Source organism: Theropithecus gelada, chromosome 14, assembly GCF_003255815.1.
Source record: "Theropithecus gelada isolate Dixy chromosome 14, Tgel_1.0, whole genome shotgun sequence".
In the NCBI taxonomy this organism is placed as follows: Eukaryota; Metazoa; Chordata; class Mammalia; order Primates; family Cercopithecidae; genus Theropithecus; species Theropithecus gelada.
This window is the reverse complement of record NC_037682.1, coordinates 70508761-70531344: the sequence shown is the minus strand read 5'-3', so window position 1 is coordinate 70531344 and position 22584 is coordinate 70508761. Positions and strand designations below refer to the sequence as shown.

Below are 22584 nucleotides of genomic sequence, written 5' to 3'. Positions count from 1 at the left end.
ACAGAGCAAAACTGTGTCTCAAAAAAAAAAAAAAAGGAAAAAGCATGACGGACATATGAGAGTAAGTAATATTGATACCTGGGAAAGAACATTTCAGTCAGAAGGAACAGCAAGTACAAAGATTCTGTGGCTGAGCAGCCTGAGGTTTTCAAGAAATAATCATGAAGGCAGGTATGGATGGAGCATAGGAAGAAAGGAAGATTAGTGGGAACTGAGGTTAGGCGTAGAGGTTGGGAGTAAGTGCAAATTATATATGTTAGTGATGTTCATCTTTATGAGGTATAACACTTTTGTAAAAAAAATTGTAATAACTCCTTTTCTTTCCCAAATATAGATAATATATATAATGAAATATAGATAATATAAACCTTTTATATACTTAATTTGAAAAATATAGTACTTCCAACTTAATATAAAAAAGAAAGAAAAGTAATATAATCAGTGTATTTTATTTTGTAAATACTGTGTCTAGAAGAATGTAAGTAGCCTTTATATAGAGATATAAAGAACTGCTGACTTTGACCACTATAAATTAGGACTTAAACGGGTGTGTTATATTGGTGACTCACATATCACAAACAGTTAGCTATTCGTGGTGAGAATACTGGAGTGCAGTGGCGTGATCTCAGCTCACTGAGATCCTTCGCCTCCCGGTTTCAAGCGATTCTCCTGCCTCAGCCTCCTGAGTAGCTGGGATTATAGGCGCCTGCCACCACGCCCAGCTAATTTTTTGTATTTTAGTAGAGACGGAGTTTCGCTATATTGGCCAGGCTGGTCTTGAACTCCTGACATCAGGTGGTCTGCCTGCCTCAGCCTCCCAAGTGCTGGGATTACAGGTATGAGCTACTGCGCTCAGCCAGTAACTCATTCTTGATAAAAGCTCCGCATCAAAGTATTAGCTTTCCCTTGATTTACATGGAAGATGCATTCTGGAAAATTCAGAGCATATTAAAATAATACGATTTACCTAATTCACTAACATGAATGTTCCATGGCATATTTGAAACTTGGGGTAGTACCCACTAAATTTCAGTAGCTCTCCCCAGTTGTGACAACCAGAAACACTCCCACTAGGAACCTCAGGTAAAGGACTTTTTAGGGCATTATAAGAACATTGGCTGTGAGTCTTTGGACAAAAAGTTCTAAGCAAAGGAGTAACAAATCACTTATGTTTTAATGAGATCATTCTGGCCACTATATGGAGATTAAATCAGGGAGATGTACAGAAAAAGAGAAACCAGTTAAAAGTCTAATGCTGTATTTTGGACAGATACTGATTTACACAGAAATTGAAGTTGTGCATCCTGAAATGTGATTGGATTCTGGATATATATCTAACACACACACACACACACACACATACACACACACATATTTATTTATTTATTTTTTTGAGACAGTCTCATTGTGTCGCCAGACTGGAGTACCGTGGCGCCATCTTGGCGCTGCCTCCCGGATTCAAGCGATTCTCCTGCCTCAACCTCCTGAGTAGCTGGGATTACAGGTGCTTGGCACCACACCCAGCTAATTTTTGCATTTTTAGTAGAGGCGGGGTTTCACCATGTCGGCCAGGATGGTCTCGATCTCTTGACCTCATGATCTGCCCGCCTCAGCCTCCCAAAGTGCTAGGATTGAGCCTCTCTGGCCGACTGGATTCTGGATATATTTAGAAAGTACTTTATGCATCTTGGATCTTGGTACCAGGGTACATTTTTTTTTGTTTTTATTATATCTATTCCTGCTGTGTATTTTCCCAAAAGTAGTTATGTTGAATAGTTCACCTCTGCTAGACTTTTGAACTTTCAATATAGAGAGAATTTGTTTTTCTACAAATGGTTATTTCCATTGCTAATTAAAAGTAGAAAAGTAGAGTTTCCTCTTTTAAAAAACATGAACTTTTCATGTTGCTAGTCTGGACATTAGAATTCAATTAAGTAATCATAAGTGAAAAGAAAATGTTAGCTTCATAAACACTGGAAAACTTTTTGAGTTTATACTCTTTAGGGCCAATACCATGTAATTATTTGGGGGAATTGGTTTTTGTTGGAAATTCGACATTTATTTTATGCATGCCATCTTTGAAGGAAGCATTCCATGGCATTGTTGACTTCAAGAGACACTTTGATCTCAAAAAATGATGTGACTCCCTTTTGGATAATCTTTGGATAGCATCAAAATCATGCCTTTTATATGAGTATGCCTTATAATGGCTTATTCTTTTTTTTTTTTTTTTTTTGGACAGGTAGTTTTGCTCTGTTACCCGGGCTAGAGTGCAGTGGCACCATCTCGGCCCACTGCAACCTCTGCCTCCTGGGTTCAAGCAGTTCTCATGCCTCAGCCTCCCGAATAGCTGGGATTACAGGCACCCACGACCACACCTGGCTAACTTACTCTTGATTCCACAGCCAGAGGTAAAGGACAACCAAGCCCTTCTGTTCCCCTTATCAATAACTTACTTCCTCCTTGCAGCAACTGCAAGAAAGTATATTTGAGGCGGGGGGGTTGTTTTGACACAAGGTCTCACTGTGTCGCCCTGTTTGGAGTGCAGTGATGAGCCAGCGATCATGGCTCTCTGCAGTGTTGACCTCCTGAGCTCAAGTGATCCACCCACTCCAGCCTCTAGAGTTATGCGCACCACCACACCCAGCTAATTTTTAAAGTACAGTCAGGGTCTCACTATGTTGCTCAAGCTGGTCTTGAACTCCTGGTCTCAAGCAATCCTCCTGCCTCTGCCTCGCCAAAGTGCTGGGATTTGTAAGTATTTATTGAGTACTTGCTGTGTTGAGTGGTAGTCAAGTCCTTTGTGTGGATACGTGGTTTGGAGACTTAACTCCGGAGCATAGATATCCCTTCTCACAGAAGGGGCTGGAAAATGGGATGAGGGGATAGTTAACGGACTAGGACCGTATCTTGTCATATTCATCTTTAAAGCCCCAATCTGACAATGAATAAGCCAAAATTAATGTTTTTTAAGCAGTAGTGAAAAAAAGTTTGGTACATTTTTCACTGACCCCTTCACATTTAGGAATAAGTTTGCTGTTTTGCAATTTTACATTTGTGTTCCTCTCCTGTAAAAGAAAAATAAGGCAGCATTGTGTATTCACTTTCTGTTTTGCCTCAACCTTACCCTCTAATATTAGACCCCACGTGTCTTTTCTTGATTCTTTCTTTCTCAGACAGTTCAGCAGGAAAGCAGACTGTTTACAAACAGTCTGAGTTAATAACTTCCTTTCCTGCTGATCAAATAGTTGCTAAAATGAAACCTTTCTCAGGGCTGAGTGGGTGTTCTAGTTAGTGGGTGTTCTGGAATGTAAATGAACCCTTATTTTAAGAAAGATTATTTTTATACTAGCAGTTCTCTGTACACCAAGATACACATTTGTAGCAAGTGGAAAGTATGGAAACATAAACTGGACTTACTGGAAATTTTTAGATTAGTGAAAGACCTACATATATGGCTTGTCAATAGGAAAATCCCAAAACTAACATAACTGGCAAAATATAATGCAGTTTATTGAGCCTGTTGCCCTTGGCTTTAGTTTTTACATATGAGATACAGTCTAATGGCATGCAGAACAGTTTCTGCAGCAATGATAGCAGCTGCATTTGAGATACAGCTTGATAGGGATCATAAAACTACCAACCCACAAATCTTTGGAGACTGTATGACAGATTTAGTTCCTATGATTGGTTGGTTGATTGATTTTAGAGGCAGAGTCTTACTCTGTCACCTAGGCTGGAGTGCTGTGGTATGATCATGACTCATTGACCTCAAACTCCTGGACTCAACTGATCCTCCTGCCTCAGCCTCCCAAGTAGCTGGGATTACAGGCACCCTCCACCACACCTGGCTTGTTTTATTTTATATGATCAGCATTTCATACCTGGGAGAGACTAGTATTAAAAGCTTTATTTAATCCAAAGCTTTATTTCAACACTACAGGATAAAAAATGGAAGAACTGGGCACAGTGGTATGTGCCTGTAGTCCCATTGGAAGACAGAGGTGAGAGGATCACTTGAGTCCAGGAGTTCCAAACCAGCCTGGGCAACATAGCAAGACCTTATCTCCACAAAACAAAAACAAAAACAAAACAAAACCAAAAAAAATGGCTACATGATTTATTGGAAAGGTGATTGTACTAGAAGCTGAGAAACCTGGATTCTACAACTGATCTTACCAAAAAGTAGTTGTATATAACATTTATCCTAACGTTTGACTTTTGACATTTTTAAGCTTTAGCATCTTTTACAAGAGGGAAGTTGAATTAAAGTTTTTTTTTTTTTTCTTGAGATGGAGTTTCACTCTTGTCACCCAGGCTGGAGTACAATAGCACAATCTCAACCTCTGCCTCCCAGAGTCAAGTGATTCTCATGACTCAGCCTCCCAAGTAGCTGGGAATACAGGCACACAACACCACGCCTGGCTAATTTTTGTGCTTTTAGTAGAGATGGGGTTTCACCATGTTGACCAGGCTGGTCTCGAACTCCTGACCTCAGGTGATCTGCCTACCTTGGCCTCCCAAAGTGCTGAGATTACAGGCGTGAAAAAATTAAAGTTTTACCTAACTTGGATTTTTTAATTTACTATCTGTATCATGAAAGGCATAGCCTCCCTCTAATCTCTTAGTTGGGATCAAGAAAGAAAATAGGATATTCAGTGGTTATGTGGAGCTTACAGATGGTGAGTACTCTCCCTTTCCTTCATGATCTTCAAAGGAAATTGCCGATTGAGGTAAATAGGACAGTTGCATGCCATTATGATTTTAAACCTTTTAGATTTCTGTACCATGCTTCATCTTTATGTATTCTCTTCCCAACTTTTTGTCTCTGGGATTATGAGTAAATAGAACTGGGTAAAAGGTGGGGGTAGGGTACAAAATAGAAAATGGAAAAAGTAAAAGGAGATAAAAATAGATTGGGTGCTTCAGTGATTGTGGAGGTCAAATAAGTTTTCCATTGTTGATTATATTCCTTTCCACTGTTCAGCTTACTGCTGTTTACTCTCACTCCTTGCTATATATTTTACATGGAGACAGAGTCAGACTTGTGTGGATTTTTCTATTTAATTCTCCTGAGATTGTGAAACTGCTCAGCTAAATTTGTTCTGCTGTGAGAACAAATAACTGGAGGGCAATTCAAAATATTTGCTTAATATTTTCTTGGAAATCCTCAAAGAAACAGGGAGGATTTTAGATCCCTGTGATAAGAAATTCACTGGGATACACACATTTAAAACAATTTTTTGGTAACTCTTGGTTTCCCCTTTCTTGGCTCTGCTATTTACTGTCTTCCAATGGCAGAATAACCTAGCAAAAATTTTTTGTTTTGTATAATAGAGAAAGGCTAGATTAAGTTTTATTGCACTAATGTAAGTTTTATATGATCAGGGAAAGGTTAGTCTATCATGGACTGTTAGGATGGGAGGGACTAATCATCCTTTATATTGATTTTCAAACATTTTTCTTCAAAAGTGTTTTCCAAACAAAATCTTATACCAAGACCCAATATAGAAGATAGATAAAATTAATGACTTTGTTTTGTTTATCAGATAGCTCAAATCCACATGGTTTTGTTAATACACTATATGAATGCCTTAACAGAGCAATGGGAACTTGGGAGATTGCAGGAAAAGGCTTAGTTATGCAGGACTTTGTATATATTGCAGGACATGTTTGACTCCTACCCACTAAATGCTTCTACAAATTCCTGAAGTATTTTCTAGGGAACACTCTAATCGTCAATGAGAAGCACTAATCTGTAATCTCTCCCCTGGTGATTTTATTCAGTTCCAAGGTTTTATGTACCATACCATCTACATACTGACTGCCAAACCGTTTATCTCCAGTCCCAAACTGTTATCTCCAGGTTCTGTTTCTGAGCTCCAGATTTGTAGAAGCATCTGCCTACATGACCTTTCTCCTTTGATGTCTAATATGCATTCATAGTATGTATTAAATAAAACTCTTGTTTTTTTCCCTCCAAAGCCTTTTCCTCTTCTTATCGCAGTGAAAGTTACCGTCTGCTCATTTGCTTAAGTAAAAAAATCTAGATGTCAGACTTAATTCATGCCTCCCCTGCCTGTCTCCCCCAACCTCACATCTAATTTATCAGTCCTTTGTTGGCTCATCTTTAACATAAATCCTCAACCTCTCCATTTCTCTGTTTCCAATGTTACCAGTTTAATTCAAGCTACTCTTCTTGTCTTCTGATTGGTGCCCCTACTTCTACTTTTGTCCTTTTGTTTTCTGTTCTCCACTGAGACACTAGAAGAATTTTTAAACTCATCATGCCACAACCCCATGCTTACATTTCAGTGGCTGCTCTGTGATCTTAGGATAAAATTCAGACTCCTTATCATGACCTATAAAGGACCCATAATCTGATTTCTGCCTACCTCTCTTAACCTCGTCTTTTAACAGTCTTACTCTTGAGTCCGTCAAGCTACAGTCACCTGCCTTCTACTCCCCTGAGGTATGACACCCCCTTCCCATCTACTGATCTCTCTACTGTCTGTTCCTTGTAACTGGAGTATTTTTCCCAGTTTATAGTATAGCAAATACATTCTTATCTTTCAGGTCTCCACTTGCTTGTTATTGCTTAAGAGGCCTCCCCATCCCCCAGTACCCAACTCGCTTATCCCAGCTTGTAATTATCTTGATTCTTTATTAGTTTGCATGTTCATTTTCTTTTTTCCCCATTAGAATGTAAGCTCTCTGAGAGCTTATCTTCTCTTATTTATTGGTCTCTCTTGTCTAGCACTGTGCTTAGATGAATGAATGAGGTGTATATACAGATTATTACGAAAATGCAGAGAAGGGTCATTTTTACTAGTCTAGGCATGGAGTGGGGGCTATTAGCAGTAAGAAGGCCTCATGGATAAGTGATTTTTGAGGTGAATATATGGTGCCATGGTCCTAAACTGCTGTGAGGTGAATGACATAGGCAGTGTGACATCAAGGGACCAGGTAGCCAAGACTGCTGCTGAGTGACTATAAGATTGGTCGCATATAGAGTGTGGATACCCTAGACAAAGGAATGATTCATGTCCAGGGCAGAATGGGTTGGGACAGCCTGAGATTTCATCATGCTACTCAACCCAGTGCAGTTTAAAACAAGAATTCTTTATTTCTGGAATTTCCCATTTAATATTTCCAGACTGCAGTTGACTATAGGCAACTGTAACCATGGAAAGTAAAACTGTAGACAAGGTGAGACTACTATGCCTACTTAAGGAATGTTTTGAATAATGTGATAATTAAGTCAGACAAACATGTATGTATGTTTGCATGTATGTATGTATGTACGTACATATTAGGGACAAGATCTTGCTCTGCTGCCAAGGCTGCAATGCAGTGGTGCAGTCACGGCTTGCTGCTGTCTTGAACTTCTGTGCTCAAGCAATCTTTCTTCCTCGGCCTCCTCTGTAGCTGGGACTGCAGGCACGTGCCACCACGCACAGCTAATTTTTAAATTGTATTTTTAGACATGGAGCTCTCACTATGTTGCCCAGGGCTGGTCTCAAACTACTGGACTTGAGCAATTCTCCCATCTTGGCCTCCCAAAGTGCTGGGATTGCAGTTGTGAGCCACCATACTTGGCCCCTCAAATTATTGGTTTTATCATCTAATTCTGAAACTTCTGGACACATTTTCAAACTGTTAAATCCTGTTTCTGAGTCTCATCTCAGCAATAAAGAAGCTAGAGTAAAGACCAAGTTGTACCCTACATGATTATAAGCCACCTCCTCAGCTTCTGGTCCTACCTGTACTCTGTCTGAAGACTATCTCCCTTTTGGTCACATTTGCTGAGATTGATAGAAATGAATCCAGGCACTCATTCATTCATTTGTATCCGCATGCACATTTTTTAATATCATGACTTCACACACACACACACTCTCTTGGCATCTCTCTCCACATCTCTCTCCATGTATGGCCATGTGTCGCTTAACGATGGAGATACCTTCTGAGAAATTCATCCTTAGGTGATTTCATCATTGTGCAACCATCATCAAGTGTACTTACACAAACCTAGATGGTATAGCCTACCATACACCTAGGCTGTATGGTATAGTCTCTTGTTCCTAAGGTACAAACCTATTCAGCATGTAGCTGTACTGAATAGTGTCAGCAACTGTAATAAAATGGCAAGTATTTGTATATCTAAACATATGTAACATAGAAATGGTATGATAAAAATACAGTATAAAATTTTTTTTCGGCCGGGCGCGGTGGCTCAAGCCTGTAATCCCAGCACTTTGGGAGGCCGAGACGGGCGGATCACGAGGTCAGGAGATCGAGACCATCCTGGCGAACACGGTGAAACCCCGTCTCTACTAAAAAATACAAAAAACTAGCCGGGCGAGGCGGCGGGCGCCTGTAGTCCCAGCTACTCGGGAGGCTGAGGCAGGAGAATGGCGTAAACCCGGGGGGCGGAGCTTGCAGTGAGCTGAGATCCGGCCACTGCACTCCAGCCCGGACGACAGAGCCAGACTCTGTCTCAAAAAANACCTTCTGAGAAATTCATCCTTAGGTGATTTCATCATTGTGCAACCATCATCAAGTGTACTTACACAAACCTAGATGGTATAGCCTACCATACACCTAGGCTGTATGGTATAGTCTCTTGTTCCTAAGGTACAAACCTATTCAGCATGTAGCTGTACTGAATAGTGTCGGCAACTGTAATAAAATGGCAAGTATTTGTATATCTAAACATATGTAACATAGAAATGGTATGATAAAAATACAGTATAAAATTTTTTTTCTTTTAATGGTACACCTGTATAGGGCACTTACCATGAATGGACATTGCAAGACACAAAGCTGCTCTAGATGAGTCAGTAAGTGAGTGATGAGTGAATAGGAAGGCCTAGGACAATACTGTAAACTTTGCAAACCTATGTACGTAGGCTACACTAAATTTATTTTTTAAAATGTCCTCAATAACAAATAATTAATACTAGATTATCTTAGCATACTCTTAACTTTTTTACTTTATAAACTTAATTTTTAAAAATATTTTGACTCTTTCGTAATAACACTTAAAACACGTTATATGAGTACAAAAATATTCTCTTTCATTATTCTATAAGCTTTTTTCTATTAGAGATTTCTTTTTTGCTGTTTATACATTTTTGTTAAAAACTAAGACATAAAAATACATTAGCGTAGGCCTGTACGGGGGCAGCATCATTAATATCACTGTCTTCCACCTCTGTATCTTGTCCTACTGGAAGGTCTTCAGGGGCAGCAACACATATGGAGCTGTCATCTCCTATGATGACAATGCCTTCTTTCTCCTATGATGACAATGCCTTCTTCTAGAATACCTCCTGAAAGACTTGCCTGAACCTGTTTTACAGTTAACTTCTTTTTTTAATAAGTAGAAGGAGTACACTCTAATGATAAAAAGTATAGTATAATAAATATGTAAATCAGTAACAGTTGTTTATTATCATATGACTGCAAGTGCAGTAGGTTTGTTTACACCAGCATCACCACAGATACGTGAGTAATGCCGTGCTCTGTGACATCCCTAGGAAATAGGAATTTTTCAGCTCCATTATAATCTTATGGGATGCATCATATCTACAGTCCGTTGTGGAACAAAATGTCAGTATGTAGTACATGACTATTTTATGTATATTATTCAGTATATAGAGTACTGTGGCTGCTCTGTGAATATAGTTGTTGTATGTATTTCTTTAAGGAAAAATGAGTTCTAAGATGTAAAATGACCAACTTAAAAATGAACCTGCCAGGCTCTGTGGCTCACGCCTGTAATCCCAGCACTTTGGGAGGCTGAGGCGGGCAGATCACCTGAGGTCGATAGTTCGAGACCAGCTTGACCAACATGGAGAAACCCCGTCTCTACTAAAATTACAAAATTAGCCAGGCGTGGTAGTGCATGCCTGTAATCCCAGCTACTTGGGAGGCTGAGGCAGGAGAATCACTTGAACCCGATGGGGCGTAGGTTGCAGTGAGCTGAGATTATACCATTGCACTCCAGCCTTGGCAATAAAAGTGAAACTCCATCACACACACACACAGAGCTTTCTGAATCTTTGAATATTATATTTCTCCAGTATTTTAAAAGAAAACAAGATAATTAAAATAAAGGAAAAATTAAAATCTTTGTTGCATTATTAAAACACCATAATGATAAAAATAAATACATGTGAGACAATGAGATAAAGTATTTTTGCTGGTTTATGTTCAGAAATATTTTTTATAATGAATAAGAATTCTGGTTTTGAGATTTTTATCTCAATGTGCAGTACTTTAGGAAATGCTTTTTATATTCTTTTACATTGTACCATTTCTCTCAAGGATTTGAAAGAAGTATATTGAAGACGGGATCAAAGTAGATGAATTTATGTACCATTATTTCAAGAATCAGAAGTGACGACTTAGGTGCTGGAAACAATAGAAATTACCATAGCACTACTATGCAGATTCCTTGGCAAGGGGAAAACACCCATGTATTCACGTCACACTGTCTGCCACAATGTACAAAAAAATTCTGCAGTTTATCTCTGGTTGATACAGTTATATGGCTACTCAGTTGACCTGGTTCAACTTATTAAAAAGTTCAGCTTTGCCTCACTGATTTGATGTAATACTTTTATATGCGAAAGTCTGTGTTTAGACTTTCAGTTACATCCCACAGGTTTACTTGTGTGCCACTAATACACTATATTAATTTAGAGGCTTTATACTATGTTGTAACATTTGGTTATTCAGACATTTCTTTTATTACTGTATTTCTTGGGATTAACATGAATAGGGATTTTTTTTTTCCATGCTCTTTCCATCGAGAGATTTGTGTCCTAGCTCAGATTTAGGTATCTTTCATATTTCCAGGTCTTATTTCAATTCATTTTTCAATTGAACAAATATTTACAGAGTAACTGCTATTCCCAGGTAATAGGCTAAATGCAGGATCCAATAATAAGACAGTGTCGCTGAGGAGCCCCAATATTTCTTTTTTTTTTTTTTTTTTGAGACGGAGTCTCGCTCTGTCACCCAGGCTGGAGTGCTGTGGCCGGATCTCAGCTCACTGCAAGCTCCGCCTCCCGGGTTCCCGCCATTCTCCTGCCTCAGCCTCCCGAGTAGCAGGGACTACAGGCGCCCGCCACCTCGCCCGGCTAGTTTTTTGTATTTTTTAGTAGAGACGGGGTTTCACCGTGTTAGCCAGGATGGTCTCGATCTCCTGACCTCGTGATCCGCCCGTCTTGGCCTCCCAAAGTGCTGGGACTACAGGCTTGAGCCACCGCGCCCGGCCAATATTTCTTAAATTGATGGGTTAACACTGTGAAACAAAAGATATTTAGTATGAATCTTTGATCTTAAGAGGTTTGAGAATTTGTGAATATACCTGGAGGAGGTTACACTGACAGAGTTCTAATTTATTCACTCATTATCAGTCGGTCTGTCAACAGCCTAAAGGACTTACAGAACTTTCCTCATGTTTCTTACTTTTTTAGGTGTACCAACATTCCAAGAAATTCTGGCTCGTAGATTCCTAAAAAAAAGTAACTGCTACTCAGTGTAATGGCTGAAGGTATGAACCATGTGATCCATAGAAAATGATGCACAAAGCACACTATAAAAGCCAGTCAGTACCACTACACACCTATTAAGAGTGGCCAAAATCCACAACACTGACAACACCAAATGCTGACCAGGATGTGGAGCAGCAGGAACTGTTATTTATTGCTGGTGAGATTTAACAGCCACTTTGCAGTACAGTTTGGCAGTTTCTTGCAAAACTAGATATACTCCAACCATAAGAATCAGCAGTTCTGCTCCTTGGTATTTACCCAAAGGAGTGGAAAACTTATATCCACACAAAAACGTGCACATGGATGTTTATAAAGCAGCTTTATTCATAATTGCCAAAACTTGGAAACAACCAAGATGCCTTTTAGTAGGTAAATGGAGAAATAAACTGTATCTGTTACATCCAGACAACAAAATATTATTCAGCACTGAAAAGAAATGAGCTGTCAAGCTATGAAAAGACCTGGAGAAATTTTAAATGCGTATTACTAAGTCAAAGAGACCAATCTGAAAAGGCTACATATTGTATGATTTAAACTATGTGACATTCTGGGAAAGACAAAACTATGAAGAAGGTAAAAAGATCAGTGGTTGCCAGGGGTTAGGGGAAAGGGAGGGATGACTAGGTGGAGCACATATTTTTAGGGCAGTGAAACTATTCTGTATGATACTGTAGTGGTGGATACATGTCAGTATGTATTTGTCCAAATCCTATGGGACTGTTACATGTCATGAGTGATATGCTCTGACACTCCTGGGAGACCTTAGTTGCCTAAGGTGCCTTTCAGCCAGGAGGTACAGTTCCCCTTGTCTTTGGGACTCATCTTGTGCTCGTAAAGTCTTTTATAAACTTTGGTCACTCAAAAGGAAATTTTAAACGTGCCAAATTGAATGGAGCTTTAGATCTGGCCAGTTTAAGAAAATTTGCCTAAGCTGTAGACATTTACTTCCTCTTTTCAAAGAGCAACCGCTTTCTCCATGATAAAATTTCAAATGAGAGAAAAGGTTACAAACTCTAGTCAGTAAGACAAGCAAAACCTTAATCTCAGAGAAAAGTGAAAAAATCACAAATATACACAAATAATAGAATAAGAGAATAACAAATGAAACTCCTACCTTAAAGTAGGGCTTCAATTCCAGTCTCATCAGTTGTTGAATCAGGTTGCATAAAGTCTGAATCTCAGTCAAGCCGGGGAGATTCAACCCTGTGAGTGGTCTGACCAAGGGCTTCTGCAGTCTTCAGCGAGGTCAGTTGGATGCAAACAGTCCATGCTGGTGCCAGGGCTCCAGCTGTTGGCAAAACAGCAGGGGTCAATGGAGGCCTAATTTGGGTCCCATCTGGTTGGCCAAAATGTCACCCTGAAATAATCAAGAGGCTCAGAATCCAATTTTAAAAGAGTTTATTCAAGTGCCAAATTTGAGAATGGCCACCCAGAAAAAACAAGACTCCAAAGTAATTGGGTCAGTGCTCCAAAGTGGAGAAGCTAAAACTTCACTTACATAAGTAAAAACAAAGAAGTTTAGGAGTATTACCACATTTTTAATACAATGCCGATTTATGAATTACAGCAGTTTGGTTGGTTACAGCTTATTCTTTTTCAGGAAAGATATTTTTAAAATTGCATCTCTATCAATTTGGTAGTCATGGGGCCTTTTGTCATCTGAGCTGGGTACATGAAAAAGGAAGGACGTTCATCTATAACAAAGAATTAGTAACTAAGAGGTAAAGGGCACCATTTAATCTTTCACAGCATTTTACAGGGCAAGAAAAATAAGAAAGAGGGCTAATTTATAATAGGAAGAAACAAAAGTTGCAGTGGCTTGCCTACATTACATAGGTATTACAGTCAGTGACATTTTATTCAAGGCTCAGAGTAATTTGAAGTTTCAACAGCTTTCATTTATTTTCACTTTAACCATTTGAGTCTTCATTTCAGTATATCTTCTTTCTCATTAGGGAAGCAGAGTATTTTCTTTTTTTTGTTTTCTTGGCAGGAGGTCCTTATATATTCTGTCCATTAATCACTTGGCAGTTTTAGATGTTGCAGATATTTTATTCATAATCTGTCATTTGTCTGTTAACGTTGCCTATATCTTAAATAGAAGCTCTTAATTTTAACTTAAATAGAAGTTCTTAATTTTAACATATATAAATTCATCAGTTTTTTGTTTTATCGTTGGCAATTTGGAGCTCTTGTTAAAGAAATCCTTCCCCACTGATAAACTAACAAAGTTGGGTGTTTATTTCATATATTGTATTGTTTCTTTATCACTACCATAAGTACTTAAGATTACAGATTTAAGATTACAATCCTAAATCTTAAATTTACAATCCTAGGTTGGTAGTTTTTGAACCTACTAAGATTCAATAATTAATTTCAAGAATTGAGGTGAAATTTATGTCATAAAATTAACCATTTTAAAAGGTGCATTTCAGTGGCATTTGGAACATTCAAAGTATTTTACAACTGCCACCTCTGTTAAGTTCCAAACATTTTTACCACCCCAGAAAAAAACCCTGTGCCCATTTAGTAGCTACATCCCATTTTCCCCTCCACTCAAATCATGACTCTCATCATCTCTCTCTATGGATTTACCTATTCTGTATATTTCATGTAAATGTAATCATACATAGCCTTTTAAGTCTGTCTTCTTTCACTTAGCATGTTTTCAATGTTCATCTATGTTTTAATATATAAATACATGCTAAAACATTTACTTTTAAAAATATATAGGTATATACATTTCTTATGGCTGAATGATATTCCATTCTATGTATATATCATATTTTGTTTAATCTTTTTTCCATTGATGGATATTTAGGTTGTTTTACCTTTTGGCTATTGTGAATAGTGCTATTTTGAACAGTTGTGTACAAGTGTTTGTTTATATACCTCATTTTAATTATGTTTGGTATATACCTAGGAATGGAATTACTGTGTCATTTAGTAATTCAATTTTAACTTTTTAAGGAACCACCAAACTTTTTTCCCTAGTAACCACAACCCCTTATTGTACATTTCTAGTTTCATTCCATTGTCATCAAGGAAGATACCTTGTGTGATTTTAGTCTTTTAAGATTTATTGAGACTGTTTTATGGCCTACTATGTGGTCTACTCTGGAAAATGGCTCATGTGCACTTGAAAAAAAACATATATTCCTGCTGCTGTTGGGTGGAGTCCACCATTTTTAATTTGCCCTTTTCTTGGCTCAGCATTTGCTTGATTGCTGTAAACCTTTCCCTCTCTTCGAGAGTTCCCACAATTGATTCTGGCAGTTTTGCTCATTTTTTTCTTTTATTTTTCTGTGACAGGACTGTCCTTTGGAGCTACCTATCCTGCCGTATTTGCTGATACCACTTTTTATAATTACTTTTTACAACCAATATTTTGTATACCCTCTTTAATATTCTGGGATAAAATATATAGGTGATAATACACAGAGAAGTTTTTAAAATCAGTATAATGCTTTAATTGTAATATAAAAGAAATAAAAGTAATTTATAGTAAGGTAGTATGAATTTGTTATGTAAACACTAACATGACATTGGAAAGCATAGTGAAGTACTAGTGTGTTTTAAATAAGTTGGATTAAAGAAATGTAAGAAAAATCAGAATCCATTCTGTACAAGTGCTGATAAATCAAAGTTTAAAATCTAGTCTTAGGCCAGGCACTGTCGCTCATGCCTGTAACCTCAGCACTTTGGGAGGCTGAGGCCAGTGGGTCACTTGAGGTCAGGAGACCAGCCTGGCCCACATGGTGAAACCCCATCTTTACTAAAAGTACAAAAATTAGCTGGGCATGTTGGCCAGCGCCTGTAATCCCAGCTACTGGGGAGGCTGAGGTGGGAGAATCACTTGAACCCTGGAGGTAGAGGTTGCAGTGAGTCAGGATCATGCCACTGCACTCTAGCCTGGACGACAGCCTGAGACTCTGTCTCAAAAATACATAAATAAATAAATAAATACAATCTCGTTGTAAAGACCAGACCTTTTTTTTTTTTTTTTAAACAAGGAATGAGAGAAACTATCTGAAGTGAAATTAAATTAATACAAATTATAGACTAAAGTGGTGAAGTAAAGTAGAAAGTATGGTAGTCTTACAAATTTGTTGGACCTTAGTTGGGAAAGCAATTCTTTAGTAAATAATGAAGAAATATCGGAGAACAGATATTTTATTTTAAAATCCTAACATCTATCAGGTCAAGTATTTAGTCTTGAATACTAAATATCTTTGGAAACAATACCCTTTCATTGATAATGAGATTTAAAGATGGACTTTTTTTTAAAAAATGAATTCACTGATCTCTGACTAGTATCAAAGTTAAGTTTGAAAAAAATAGGCAGTTATTAGAAAAATAAATGAAAGATTCAACTGATAATTTTTACAGTACATTTTTTATTTATGCACAAATACTGATACATGATATGCAATATTTTTAGAACAACCAATGAAATTAAATAAGATAATTTTATTTCATGTGTTACCATAATTTAATATTTGGTACTGTTAAAAGAGTCTTACATTCTCCATTACATATTTTAAATTGGCTTTATTGCTTTTGCAGTGATTACACTTTTACACTAAAACATTTTCAAATAAATGCACAGTTTAAAATACAAGACGCTGGGCTCAGGGACTCATGCCTGTTAATCCCAGCACTTTGGGAGGCTGAGGTGGGAGGATCTCTTGATCCCAGAAAATCGAAACCAGCCTGGGCAACATAATGAGACCCTGTGTTTAAATCAACAAAAACAAGTGTAACTTTCTTCCCCAGAAGAAGATAATGATACTTATAACTTGATTCAGAAGCTACTGTTTAAATTGTGTTTGGCCTCCAGGTAGTTTGTTTTAGCTTAACTCTTAACAAATGTTGAATTGCTTGTTTCCTACACATTTCAGATGGAATAATCACCCTTTCTATATTGTAAGTTCATAAAGATCTCATTGCTCAGTGTATCTTTTAAAGATAGAGTCATGCTTTTCCTGCTACCTAGTTATGGGTACAGTTAAATGAAATGTTTTTGGAAGTTTATAATGTGTTTATAAAAACTGTGTTAAAAGCATTACTATTAATATTTTAATAATAAATATGACCTCGCATGTTCCAGAGGCTATTCCCTTGAGATAATTCAGTCTCAGTCCTGAGTCAACCTCACGTTAAAAATTAATTCATAATTTCTTGCCTTAGCTTGCCCCTTAATCAAAATCACTTTTTAGGGGGAGATGTGTTTTGTGACAAAAGTAGTTTGTCCTTTGGTTATTGTATGTTTTGAAAATATGGAGCAAACTTCCTTGCCTTTATTAGCACTTTCCAAGCTGGCATTTTGTCTTAGATGTGTAACTACCTATATTTTCACAAGAACAACCTGTCTTCACGTAGATTTAATTGCATTGTGATTTTTAGTTGTGGCATGTATATGAATGTGAAAAGCAAAGCAAAACATTTAATAGTTTTTTGTGGCTTGTGTTTTTGATTTGCAGCCTTCAGGCAAACTAAAGGTACCTGAGGAGAATTTCTTCAATGTTCCTGCTTTCTTAACTGTCTCGGGACAACTTCATCTAGAAGTGATGTCAGGGTATGAAATTTTCCTTTCTCTTTTGCTTTAATATGGTTTGCTTTTTTATGGTTTGGTTGAGAGTCCTTCCCTTCCCATGCTCAAACCTTAAAGTTGAAATTAGTCTTTATCATTAGTTCGCTTGAATTTTCCAAAATATTCAGGCTTCTTTCTTATAATACAGACTTTTGTTTTTTGTGAAAAATGTAACACTGAAAACACAAAGTTGTGATTTTTTTTCTTTTTACTAATCTTTCTTATTGAATCCCAAACATGTAATCAGAATTTATTTTAATTAATCATATTTATGGAAGTGAAGGCAATTTATAGTTTATTCCTGAACCAGGTATTAGTCCATTTGATTTTAAAGAGAGTAGTATTTGAAACAGACAGAAGAATTTTTTTTTTCAGTAATTGGTTTAAATAAAATTAACTCATACCTACATTTTGAGAGGTGTACAACAAATTACATCTTTTAAGTCAGATCAAATGAATTTTAGCAGCTGTCAGACCTCTGGAAAGTCACTGTATTCCTTGGGGCCTAACTTTTCTTTAAAACAGGGGATTGAGCAAGAAGATCTTTAAAACCCTATCTAAATCTTATATTCTGTAATTCTGTGGGTAATTCCCATTTATGTTTATTTTTTTTAGAGCTGGGATCTCGCTTATTGCCCAGGCTGGAGTATAGTTGCACAATCATAGTTCACTGTAGCCTCAAACTCCTGGGCTCAAATGATTCTCCTGCCTCAATCTCCTGAGTAGCTGGGACTACAGGCATGTACCACCGAACCTGGCTAATTTTTTGTAGAGATGGGGTCTTGCTATGTACCAAGGCTGATCTCAAACTCTAGGTTCAAGTGATCTTCCTGCCTTAGGCCTCCCAAGTAACTGGAACTCCAGGCATGTGCCAGCACACCCGGCTAATTTTTTAAATTTTTTGTAGAGATGGGGTCTCACCATGGGTCCTAGGCTGGTCTCAAACTCCTGGCTCAAGTGATTCTTCTGCCTTAGCCTCCCAAAGCACTGGGATTACAAGCATAAGCCACTGAGCCTGGCCTTTGTGGGTAATTTGTTAATGCAGACTTAACAAGTACTTAGTTTTCTCTGTGTATCTTTTTCTTTAAATATTTTCTTGTTATAGGGATTAGGACTTAAAATCTTTTCCAGAGATAGCTCACTTGAAAGGAAAGGAATCTTTTTGTGTTTTTCATTGTTTTAAAAATGCACAATTGAGAAAACTCAAGGAAAATGTAATAAAATAGTTTGCATGTTTACTTTTGTACTTTGCTAGAAGAATGGAAAGTCAGTGGTGGAATAAAGATGGTCTTGAAAGTAACATATTCTTTTCTGATTTATCTTTGAAACAAAAATATGTTATTTGATAGTTCCAGTAACCAAATGATTGTCATTATTAGCAGAACACCATGCAGAAAAAGTGTCATAATAACATTGTGAGATTATAGGATTTGCAGATCTGGATGTAGGAAAGGCCGTGTCAAGCATGTCATGGAAAGTTCTTATGCCTACGGAATTATAACTTTAAAAAATTAAAAACATGACTCATTCAAATACAAAATGAGTATGTATCAAAGATTTCATTCAATTCATCGTATTACAGAGGAAACAAGTAAAATAGAAAACTGTTTCAAAGAGCATCTGAGGACCTCTGTATTTATAGACATTTTAATAATTGGAATAAGATTTGCTAGGTCAGTTACAAACTGGTTAATGTCCTATAGGACCAATACACCCTAACCTTTGGGATTATCTCTTCTACCTGACAGAATTTTTTGCAACTCTACTGGCAAAGATCTGTAAATTAACATGTAACTTCACTTAATATGGGTTATTTAGTTCATATTCATATTCATATTCAAATATTCAATATTCATATTGAATATTTAATTCAATATTAAATAGACTAATGGAACAAGTACATTTCCCTTTCCCTAAGTAATTAAGTAACCATTGAATGGGCCTTTGTCCCCTTATTATTTAATACCTTGAAAGGATATCATCTTTTTAAGACTACAGCTTTTGGCATTATATTCAAGGTTTGGATAACCTTTCTTAACAGCCTTTTAGTATTCATTTCTATTATTTATAAAGTTAGAGGCAAGGTGTCGTCTCCTCCCTCAGAAGTGTCATATGTGAAATATATAAACTTGGCAAATGTTTGTTTCTCTAATATAATACCACTAGTGTATTAAATATGCTTCTTTCCCAGTAAGTGCAGTGAACCACAGAACACAGTGTTCTGTGAAACTTGACAGAAGATTAAATTGGTAGAATATTAGGTTTTGTATTTTTTAGTGTGCCATGAAGTATTTCTACTACTGTCATTCAAATGTTCCTAGTTTAATATGCACAGTTCTAGGACTATTAATATACAGAACATAATGTTTCTGATTAAAGCATGATTTATTCTCCAATAAGAAATGGTTAGTCCTTTTTCCCTCAGCTTTGTTTTTTCTTGAATTCAATTTAACAGACTTTATAAGAGGCAAAAGATTTATGCAATCTGAAGAGAAACCAGAGTATTAACAGACTTTTAAAATGGAGAAAATGGTAGTTAAATTTAGACAGTTAACATTTTCCAAAAGGATATCTCTGTTGGTTTAGTGAGTTTATAGTTCCATTTTAAAGCTTTTTTTTTAAAGTAAATATTCTATGTTGGAATAATTTTTAATATATAGAAAGTTGAAAAGATAGTGCATAGTTTTGTATACTCCCCATCCAGTTTCCCCCATTGTTAACATCTTCCATGACCATGATACCTTTGTCAAAACCAAGAATTAAGTGTTAGCACATTAGTATTAATGACATTCTAGACTTTATTTGGATTTCACCAGCTTTTCCATTAATATCCTTTTTCTTTTTCCAGGATCCAGTTCAAGGTACCACATAAAACTTAGTTGTCATGTTTCCCCAGTCTCTTCCATTCTGTGACAGTTTCTCAATTTTTCTTTTTTATGACCTGTGGAATGTACTCTAATCTGGGTATGTCTGACATTTTTCTCATGATTAGGGTTATTTGGGTATTTTGAAAGAATACCACTGAGGCGAAGGCTTGTCCCATCACATCATATCAGTGGATATGTGATATCCATATGATGATGCTAACCTTCATTATTTGGATAAGGTAGTGTTTGCCAAGTTTCTTTACTGAAAGTATACTATTTTTTTCCCTTTTCTTACTCTAATTTTTGGAAGTAAGTCACTAAGTCTAGTCTGCCCTCACTGGGGATGGGAGTTTGGGAAGAGGGAGTTGGAGTTAAGAACCACATGCAGGAGGGAGAATGTTTGGAATTCTATATGAAAATTTGTTGTCTTTTTATCCTTCTTTATTTTTTATTTGTGTAATCATTTATATCTTAATGGACTTACATATTTGATAGTTTGAGTTATAATTCAGTGCTATGTTATTTACTTTGATGCTTAAAACTGTTTTAGTTTTTGTTGTTGGAAACTCATTCAGATTGATTCTTACATCCCTTTGACATGCCCCCCCATATTTTGACTACTTCCTTATTCTCTGCTACTGCAAGATGCCTCAGCTTTTGTTTGTTTGTTTGTTTGACATTCATTCACCACTTTTATTTGGTTTTCTTTTTTTATGGTCAGTAAAATTACACTGACATATTATTATTCCTCCAAAGTCCATAGCTTTCATGAGAATTCACTCCTGGTGGTCTGCATGCTATGCTTTTGGACAGATGACATGTGTTCACCATTACAGTAACGTACGTAATAGTTTTTGTTGCCCTAGAACTTTTCTGTGCTCTTCCTAGCCATCCTTCCTTCCTAACCCCTGGTAACCTTTGATTGTTTTACCATCTCCATAGTTTTGCCTTTTCCAGAATGTCATGTAGTTGGAATCATACGCCATAGAGCCGTTTTAGATTGACTTCTTTTGCTTAGTAATATGAATTTAAAGTTCCTCCAGGACTTTTCATGACTGGATAGCTCATTTGTTTTAGTGCTAAATAATATTCTGTTGCCTGGATGTAACACAATTTATCAATTCACCTGTTGAAAGATATCTTGGTTGTTTCCAAGTTTTGGCAAATTTCCCAGGCTTATTTTTTATTTTCCCTTCCCTAGTCCTAAAAATTAGTTATTTCTCCAAGGAGCCCTGGTTCCTTTTATTAGAAGATGGTATTTAGAAGCCAAGATTGGGTCACTGGATATGTTTGCTGTTACTGAGAGATTATTGCTTTTAAGCCTTTCAGTAGACAGAGATTTTTTTTTTAAAACTAGAGAAAGCTAAGTGGGTTTTCATTGCATTTTGCTTATGAATATAAGTGGTAAGTTCATTCCAAGAGAGATGTAAATTGTAAGACCTGCAATTAAGAAATGTCACATAGTGAAGTATTCCGTTTATCATCAATTAAAGTTAGTTGGAGAAAGGTTCAGCCTAAAAAGAAAGAATTTGTATTATTGTTACAGGGATTTTTTTCCTTCTTGGGCATTTTTGTGCTAAGCCATGAAGTCAAGCATATTTTAGGTTAAAACTGATGCTTTTCTCTTGAATGTTGTTGTCGGAATAAATTAGTACAGTTTTTCTAGAAGAATACCTTTTTACCCAGAATTTCATTTCTAGAATTTTTTTTAAGGAAATGATCTGACAACTCTGCAGAGAAGCTTAAACAAAAATGTTGAAAGCAACTTTATTTATAATAGTGAAAAATTACTAATAATATAACTGTCCATTCAAGATTGGTTAAACCTCAGTATACCAAGAAAAATAGTCATCATCATTTATCATCTGGGGCTAATGGGCCTTATTTTTTCATTTTAAAGCCATCTTGTAGTTAGTACACAGAAGTATAAATAAAGGGACAGTGAAGATCAACTTTATTAGAAATTTTCAGAAGAACTTAAGCATAGCAAGTCAAAAAAATTAAACTGTTATATTGAGAGATAACATGCATGCCCTAAAATTCACGAATTTGAAGTATATAATTCAGTGGGTTTTAGCATATTTTGCAGATGTTCAGATATCACTGTCATAGTTTTAGAATACTTTCCAATATTTATAATTTTAACGGTTTTTTAAATCACTCCCAAAATACAAATTTTTCCTATTAGCACTCACTCCCTGTCCTCTTCTTTGCCCCCACCCCTGGACAACCACTAATTAATCTAAGTTCTTGCTCTATGAATTTGCCTATTCTGGGTATTTATCATATATAAATAGAATCACACAGTAAATTGTATTTTGTGACTAGTTTATTTCATTTAGCAAATGTTTTCAAAGTTCATCCAACTTGCAGCATGCATCAGTACTTCATTCCTTTTTATTCCCAAATAGCATTCCATTACATGGGTCTATAATATTTTGCTTCATTTATCAGATAATGAGCATTTGGGTTGTTTCTACTTTTGGCTCTTATAAGTAATGTTGCTGCAAACATTTGGGTAGAAGTTTTTGTGTGGACATGTTGTCATTTCTCTTTG

At 36.6% G+C, this 22584-nt stretch overlaps 1 protein-coding gene across 1 annotated transcript in view; it reads left to right on the top strand.

The window, feature by feature from the left end:
- NARS2 (asparaginyl-tRNA synthetase 2, mitochondrial) overlaps nucleotides 1-22584 on the top strand; it is a 146963-nt gene that overhangs the window by 33423 nt on the left and 90956 nt on the right. The window contains exon 6 of the mRNA XM_025358164.1: nucleotides 17051-17145. Within this exon, the coding sequence (XP_025213949.1) occupies nucleotides 17051-17145 (95 nt within the window). The remainder of the gene's footprint in view (nucleotides 1-17050; nucleotides 17146-22584) is intronic.